A 9,151-nucleotide genomic window follows, 5' to 3' on the forward strand; every position below is an offset into this window, starting at 1 on the left:
ATTTTCATTTTCACATTCATATAATATATAACATACATTTGTTGTATATTTTGTATGTTATACATAACATACAAATGTATGTTGGTAAATAGGGACATTTTTACTGTGAATATTTGGCACATATATATGCATGCATTTGCAAGCCCAGCTTTAAAATTTGCTAGAAACCCTATATAACCTTCAAAATTTATATCATATGGAGAACACCAGAAACACGTACGCCATCCATTAAATTAAATTCCAATATTCCGTGTTTGTTTTATATTTCCTTCATTTTCACTGGTATTATAATAAAATCTAGAAATTAACATTGACATTTAAAAAGTATTAAAGCTTCAATAATCAAATTTTTTTTAAATAATTCGATTTTCTTAGTAAAAAAATTCATGTAAATATATATTAGGTTGATGAATTTAACTATTCTTAACTCTGCAAACATATAAAACAAATTATTTTTATGAGCAAATAAATACACTTTTATTAACACAAAAGTTTGAAAAATAATGAACAAACTCTCAACATATTTTTAATAATAGTAATAATAAGTAATAACATAATAAATTAATACCTAGTCAACAATTTTAATATAACATTAAAAACAATGTAGAGAAAAAATATTCAATAACAATAATTACATACATTTTAAATTTTAATAAAAACAAGTAATCCCATTAAATATGAATAAACTATATTATTATAAAAAATACAATTATTATAAGTCTTTGTGACTAGAATATTTCCAAAATATTGTATGTAATAAATGGACATTGTTTAAGGCCGGACATGTTAAGTTTAATGTTCACAAATTACCAACTGGCTTAATTTTATTTCGTTTTACAATGAATTGATTCAATTGAAAATAGTTTTGATTAGATGGTTGATGAATCATCGGTCAGAAATAAAAATTAAAAACAATAATAGAATAGCGTAGAATGGATTAATAATATGGAAATGGTAAATTGCCTACTTAATGATTTGGATTGAAAAGGAACAAGAAATAATTTAAAAACTACTGGGACTGTTTGTGGAGTTTATGAGTGGTCAAAACTATCTTGAGGAGAATTGTTTAATTCGTCAACCTCCTGTATAACAGATTCATCTTCCAAACGTTGCCGATCAATTAACATCTCTTGTTTAAGCTGTGGAGTAAGTTTAACAATTCTATTTTGAACTTTTGGTGATAGTTGACAAGTTTGCTGTTCTAGATCATCAAAGCTAGCACGTCTATTTATTTTGTGATGATGATGGTGAAAATGATGAGTAGATGGTGGTGATGGAGAATGTGAATAACCATGATGATGGATGGATAAACTTGGCGACGTTAGGGAACCTCTTCTAAGTGGCGACGGCCCACCTTCCCATTCATTTCCTTCCATTGACTTCACCAAACTATGTCTATTTACCGTTCATTTAATTAATAAAATGTACACACACACACACACACACACACACACACACATACATATATATATATTATAAACACAAGTAAACCAACCTTCGAGAAAGTGTGACTAAACTTTGCCTGTGCTTGGATAATCGGCGTGATTTACCTTGCCGCATTTGTATAGCAGAAAAATGATTTTGGATAGCTAATCCTAGTTCAGGACATTCTTCATCATTTACCTAAATACAAAAAGTAAAAGTTACAGTAAAATATAAAATACCAGTACTACAGGATAAAATACAAACATACAATAATGGGAGAGTTCTTTAACATTGTATACCCATCACAACCATTATGTAAATAACATTTGGTAGCTAACTTGTAAGACTGATCAGGAACAAGATACTCGTCTCCTATTCTAACTAAATCAGGTTCAATTCTTTTGCCAGGTTCTGCTTCAGGATAGAAACCAAAACTAATTCCAGACACTTGAGGGAATCGTCCTTCTGTTTTAGGATATTTACAAACACTATTTTCCAATGCTTCCAAAATTTGTTGTCCTAAACACATTATGTAAATAGAATAATTTATTTATATATCAAATACATCATAAAAAAAGAATCAATTATATACATTCCTCCATTATAATGAAACTATTATACACAATATGTGAAACATTTTATTTACCTGTTACTAATATGACAATAGTAGGATCTTGCATTGGCACAACATTAACTAGATCACCCAAAGTGAAATCTCCAGGAGGATGAATACGATCTGATCTAAAAGTTCCTGAATTCAAAATTACCAAGTCTGCTCCTGTAGCTGCTAATAGAACATCACACACCCAATTTCCAAGGTTCGTTTCTTCAGTTCTTATTTGACTAAAACGGCCATCTAATTCAACAGTAAATGTACCTAATACTTCACTCATTTTTCCTTCAATTGTTCCTGGAAAATTGTACAAACATTTTTATTTACTTTTAGTAGTATTTTTATAGTTCATTATACTAAATTTTGTTACTTTAAGAGGATGTCAGCGCACTATTCGTTTTCTCTCTCTGGCCCACGCGCAACATAGACAAAACTAATAGTGCGCTGACATCCTCTTAAATTATTTCTGTCTTTTAAACATAGAAAAAAAACATTCATGTAAATTGTATAAATATAAAAATTATAAAATACTTGAAAAAATATTCCACAATATCTTGTGCGGATTTTAGTTAGATAACCAAACACTTAACACATAATAATATACATTCAATTTAATTCAATAATTTTTAATTACATAAAAAAGAACGAGTATTTTTAAAAAAATAGACAGGTAAAAAGAGCTATTGTTATTACTCATTAAGTTTAGGTTACAAAAGAGAATAATAGGAATATAAGTATTATTTAAGACATTTATTTTGTTGGTTACAATTAAAAAATCTTTAATACATTATGAAATAAATATCATAAAATACACAAATCAAATAATTAAAGTAATTAGAACATTCATATTAGAATTAAAACAATAAAATCATTAGCTGAGCAAAATCTTATTGCCAAAATGCTGATATAATTAATTTTAATTTTTTAATTTAAGATTCAGCAACTATAGTGAACTAATAAATTCACATTTGTTAATTCTTTCATTAAACAATCTAAAAATACTTGCTGCCATATATTTGTACACTAACAAATAAGCTAATGTACTAACAAGCGAGCTGTGACTAACTACGCAATCTTATGAATGACTTATGCTCATTAGGATTGATCTTTGATAATAATTGGAACACATCCAATTAGTATAAATCTTAATATAATACATAGTACATACTAATATAATATGTGCGTTGATGTACAATATTATTTATTATGCATAAACCATAAAGACTTGTCTATAAGATCACTACTGTCCCTAATTTTGTGTGCAAGATTATGAAAATGTGTTAAAAAATTTTAAAGTGTGAATGTATTTAAATTTTTCAAAAAGAGTAACGAAAAGAATAAGTATGGAGCAGATTTTTAGATTTTTATTAGTGGCTGGATTATTACATGCAATTTAAACAATGATAGCTAATTATTGGTTACAAACCTAAGTAAGAATCCAAAATTTCTTTCATGGCAGCGTCTTCTTCAATATCTTTAGTGATTTCTATTCTTTTCACCTCAATTGAATTATTAGGCTCATCAAGATTGATAGTGATTTTAGAAAATTCTCTAAAGTCAGTTCCGCTTTTGATGATATGTCTGCCATTGATTTCTCGTATATCATAATTGTGATCATGACCACCAAGAATTAAATCAATTTCATCTACATTTTCGGCTAATTTAATATCATTTGGCATGCGCATATGTGTAAGAGCTATAACATAATCACAGCCATCTTCTTTAAGTTGTTTTCCTAAAGACCGGCCAGCTTGCACAAAGTCTATGAATGTTACTTCTTCTGGGTCAATAGTAGCTAAAGTGTCTAACCACTCACGTTCGACTAAGCCTACCAGTCCTATTCGCTTATTATGCCAATCTAAAAGATGAGTGATTTTACCATCTCCTAAAGGTCTACCAGTCTCGTTATCGACAACATTGGACATCAGCCATGGAAATTTAGTTTCAGAAACACGTTCTGATAATACTTCAAGGCCAAAGTCTAAAAAATAAAAGATAGGTTAGCCATTATGAATTAAATTAATTTTTAATAACTTACCAAATTCGTGATTCCCAAAAACAGCACATTGTGTACCGAGTTCATTTAACACCTTTGACATTTGTTCACCTTTAGTAAATGTACTTACTGAAAATATATATAATTTGTTTAAACAAGTTTCAAATTTAAATTAAAATGTTTATTCTAACATATACTAGGAGAAAACACATCTCCGCTGAATAATATCATAGGTTGTTGATGAGCAAATGATTTGATCATTGTTGAAAATCTGGAAGCACCTCCACATGGTTCTTGATCTCTTGGTTCAACATTGTAGACGTCATTGAAGTGAAGAATTATTAGAGGTGGAGTTGCACCAGATATATGATCAGTCATTGTACTTAGAGTTCGTAAACTAGCGTGCTGTACTTCTAATGATGCCTAAATATGAAAAAAATACAAAATAATTTAATTACATTTTAATCAAAATTATACAGCAACTGCTCTGATTAAAAAGATAATGTACCCTGAAATATGATAACTAGCTATTTTAATAAAATAAGACAATTAATCATAATAATACTTCTTATCTGCCTTATTATACACGGAATATAATTTTGTAAAGCAGAACGATTTAGATAAAAGATAAATTAAATTGGAGTAGAGTATCCACAAATAATGATTAAATATATATACAGGGTACTGAAAAACCACAAATACCAATATTGACATAGTAGTCTTGTATTGATATTATACATTCAAAACAATGATCATTTATTCATAATACTAAAATATTATTTTGAATAGAGCTTGATTTTCTAGTGTCTATACTGATAATTAAGAGCATTTTTCTAGTTTAAGCTATCACAATTAATTTGTCAGCTTTTAGCAAAATATATTGTATAATTATAAGAAATACCTATATAACCTTGTATCCATGGATGTAAATAAGGAAGGGGCTTAGGAGCGCTTAACCCTTCTTGAGCTATCTTAAGCCCTCCTTAACATATTTTAACATTTATATATAATCTTTATTATAATAAACAATGGCGCTGAATATTGCTTCACTTCTTAAATTTAGAATTTAGATGGCTGGAAAGTTGTGGTGGGATAAAAATTTTAGATTTTGCTTAACAACATTTTTTATTTCGGTGCCACTGATATAATAAATTATCTCGTAAATTATAAACTTAGAAAGAAAGTTATCTAACAAATTAGATAATGAACATATTAAAATCAAGTTTTCTGAGAAGGAAAGAAGGATGCAATTATAATTTAATTAATTATATATAATATATATGTATATACTATATATATTTTATGACTTTATAAAACTGTATAAATTTATACAATAATTAAATAAATAAATAAACATTTAATTTTTGATAGTTTTGAATTGTATCTTAGATAACATTGTGTGTATGTAGTGGGTGGAAGACAAGTTTCCCATTCTTTTTGTTCTGGAAACTTTTGGATACAAGCACTATGCATTTGAGAACCCTATTTACACCCATACTTGTATTAAGTTTTAACAATTTATCATTCAAATTCTAAAATAATTTTTCTTAATATTTTTATAGAACTATAATTTCAAAAATTACAATTACATAGTATATAACTCGGCATCATTTATTTTATCAAAATAAACAAGCAAATTACTTATTAATTATTATAACCTAAAAGATAAACGAAATTCATGGAATTTAAATACATTTTTCTCATACTGCTGTTAAAAAAAATAAATAATATGTAACCACATATTATTATATCTAATCTAAACTAACAAATTATTAAAATTGCAAATTTTGAAACTAATGGCTTACGGAACTGCAGGTGCACTGGTTTTAGACAAAAAAGTATTGTAGCCACACAGAAGACTAAACAAAACTATTTGATTGCTTGCTTAACTTATACATTAAAAATGTAATTCATGAACATGCTATGAATAACAGTTTTAATATCATCAGATAGGTAGCATATTTTTAGTAAATTATACCTAAAGTTAACTAGTATAAATATTTTACGCATAAATTAAATTGTTCAGTTATACTCAACATTTTGTTAAAGTAAATATCCTTGTAAATAAAATATACCTGTTTAAGCCAACCGACAACATTTCGAACCCCAGTTGACATTTGGTTTGTACCAGAAAGTTCAACAGCAGTAGCTGTAGAAGAGTCCACAAACTCGTCCCACTTTGATCTTAGACTAGATTTGGTAGCCATGCTGTTAGATAAGTCGACTCCTTTGGTTAGACTAGCTACAAAATTATGGTGTTAGGCAATAAATTAAAATTATTAATACGGGTATAAAAGGGTCAGCCACATTTTGGGTCAGTTAACTTTTGGTAAATTAAAGCTCCAAAGAAATGAAATATATTAGAATTATTGAAAACAACACGTTGACAATAACATAAATATTATAATAATTGGAGGTTGTTTTTTTCTCTAGAAAATTGTATGCTATCAAGAATTACCAAGAATAGACTGTAATTTAAATTAATACATAGGATAACATTCTTAACACTATACCATAGACTATATAAATATGAAAATAATATTTATACTACTTTATAGTCTGCGGCTATACTACAACTATATAGCCTTGATATGATAGTTACATAGTAAATTTAATAACATTACAATATAATATTATATTATATTATAATATAGAACTAGTTTAAAAGAAAAACCCAAGGATTTTGTTGATTAAAATTGTTCTATAAGGACAGAACGAGAACAAGACAAAAATATGGTCAGAAATAGTCAGAGGTAGGCACACCTTATACAAATTAACATGTTTAATATAAGGTTATGTAACAAATGCATTGTAATATTGTAACAATGTTCTTATTATATAGATAGGTAAGTATAAGAATAGTAGAATAATTAATAGAATATTGTAATGTGGTAATTTTTTATACCTTTATAGCCTAGAATCTTATTATTAAAAATTTATATTTTCCTACCTAGGCACAGGTAAATAATTATAATTTTTGAAGGTACCTTAATACATTTATAAAAAAAAAATGAGTTATTTATATCTCAATAAAAAAGTGTTAATTGTATAAGTTTAAAATAAAATAAATACTGATTTTAAGTTAATATATCAGTTAATTAGTACATTATTAAAACATAAAAATTAACAAGCGGATAAATGGCTACACCAAATAAAATAAAAACTCAATTAATCAACTGAATTTATTTATGTTTGTTTATGAATTTGTACCTACCTACTAAATTATAATTATAACCAATTATTAACTGATAGTAGGTATTAGTAATTTCTTAATTTATGGAATTGAAAAAAAAACTGGCGAATAAAACTTTTTGGCATAAATTTAGTTTCAATTAATAATAGGTACTACATTAAAAACAAGACCAAATTTTAATTTTAGATATTGGACATGCATAATAGTACCTATACTAAATTGGTCAATGTCAAGTTAGTCGAGGTTTATTCTAAAATTAGTACATATTCATAAAACCATGAAAACAGTTACATTTTAAATTGATGCACATTAAGAGTAAAATGGAAATTCAAACCGTCAGACTAGGTACCTTAATACAGTTGTAAAAAACCCTGACAAACACCTGCCTTGTGACAAACACGCGACTCCGATACACGACACCGATCATTTTAGTATTTTACCCTCTCTAGTGGCCTCAAAAATCTATCGCTTTGCCTATGGATTCACTCTTGTGCATGCAACACCATGCAACTGTTTACAATAACTAAAATAACAATAATATAATGTATTATAGAACTGACATTTGACGCACTCGTGGTAAGAATAAAAACCAAAAACAAAGAGCCACAATAAAAAAAGGTTATGATTACAATTAATACAAAAACAATCGCGGGTATTGCAGTAAACAAGAGCGACGTCCCCGGACAAGTAGGTCAGGGTGTTTCTGTTTTCGAGCGGTATTGATTTTCGATTCCCACCGTTTTCCCCCTTTACACGCGTATCACCGCTGCTGCGGCATTTGAATCGCGGAAAAGCGGAAAGCGCGCGCGCGTACCCTTTCTGTGTACCAAAACAAAACACACAATAAATAGAAATCTCTTACCTGTTTCGTATGGTTGATCGTTTGTGAATTACTGTGAGCGACAGACTACGGCGACGGATTAAGTGCGGCCTCCGACACGGGGAGGAGACTGATCGGAGAGTGAAGACCCTGACGGCCAGACGCACCGCGGAGCCGTCTAAATCGCGATTGTCGATTGACACTACAATAGAGTATAGACATAGGTACTGTATGTATATTTCAATTGCATTATCTATCGCACTATCAATCGCAGTATCAATCGCTGTGCCGATGTTTACTTTTGTCGTTACAACGTTCGTCCGAGCAAGTTGTAACACGTCTCGACGAAAGGAATACCATATGATCCGCGCGTGTTTCCAACCTCCTTGGCTGTAACTACATTACCGCCATTTTTCAAAAACGAACGCACTAACATCTTTGTTTTTTAATCACGATTAATATTAAGATAATAATATCGTATTGTAGGTAAATCGTGATTTTAATCGACGTGCATTCAATATCTATTGAAAACCTAATCAATAAGATATCAAAAGGGAACTATTTTACAAGTCTTATAAGTAGGGACCGGATTTGAATGCAAAATGCATTTTTTTCTGAATGTCCGAAAACATTGCTTTCCAAGCACAAAGTTCATTCCATATTTCCATACATCAAGGAATTAAAAAAGGTAACTTTTATTTTGTATTTTTTTGCATTTTTTGACATTTTTTAGTGCATTTTTATGTTTTTAAGTCATTTTTATATAGAAATGGATAAATTCGATTAAAATGTAGGTTAACATTCATTTAAAAAAAAAAAAAAAAATGTACTATGTTTTTACCGATCAGATAAGTCCTAACTCCAGACGAAATTATTGTTGACACGTATAAACACTGAGGTATATGCATACATACAACTGTAGAAGTTACAACATATTACATGCAATTAGGTAAAGATGAGATAAGCTATTTATCTAAATCCTAATTTTGTATCGCGCTGTTGATTTTCATAGATTTATTTAGTTTAGTTTCGTTTATGTTCATACGTTCAACAAAATGGGGAATCAATTTTTTCTACCGACAGAAGCGTACTATTTTATAAGGT

The 9,151-nt window shown here is 28.7% G+C and overlaps 1 protein-coding gene across 4 annotated transcripts; it reads right to left on the bottom strand.

The window, feature by feature from the left end:
- Positions 1–761: 761 nt before the first annotated feature.
- Positions 762–8,282, bottom strand: LOC100159257 (trifunctional nucleotide phosphoesterase protein YfkN). 4 transcript variants are annotated; one of them, XM_016802594.1, is made up of 9 exons: positions 8,090–8,282; positions 6,110–6,276; positions 4,226–4,457; positions 4,077–4,163; positions 3,465–4,019; positions 2,072–2,335; positions 1,694–1,944; positions 1,496–1,623; positions 762–1,395 (listed from the first exon to the last, which is right to left on the bottom strand). In XM_016802594.1, exons 2-9 carry the CDS (start codon positions 6,239–6,241, stop codon positions 1,032–1,034), a joined length of 2,013 nt encoding a protein of 670 aa, XP_016658083.1. In that variant the 5' UTR covers positions 6,242–6,276; positions 8,090–8,282; the 3' UTR covers positions 762–1,031. The 4 variants fall into 4 exon arrangements, with proteins under 4 accessions (XP_016658083.1, XP_029346924.1, XP_016658084.1 ...); XM_029491064.1 differs by lacking the exon at positions 8,090–8,282 and adding an exon at positions 7,614–8,049; XM_016802595.2 differs by lacking the exon at positions 8,090–8,282 and adding an exon at positions 7,577–8,049.
- Positions 8,283–9,151: the final 869 nt, after the last annotated feature.

This window comes from Acyrthosiphon pisum, chromosome A3 (genome assembly GCF_005508785.2).
Source record: "Acyrthosiphon pisum isolate AL4f chromosome A3, pea_aphid_22Mar2018_4r6ur, whole genome shotgun sequence".
Classification (NCBI taxonomy): domain Eukaryota; kingdom Metazoa; phylum Arthropoda; class Insecta; order Hemiptera; family Aphididae; genus Acyrthosiphon; species Acyrthosiphon pisum.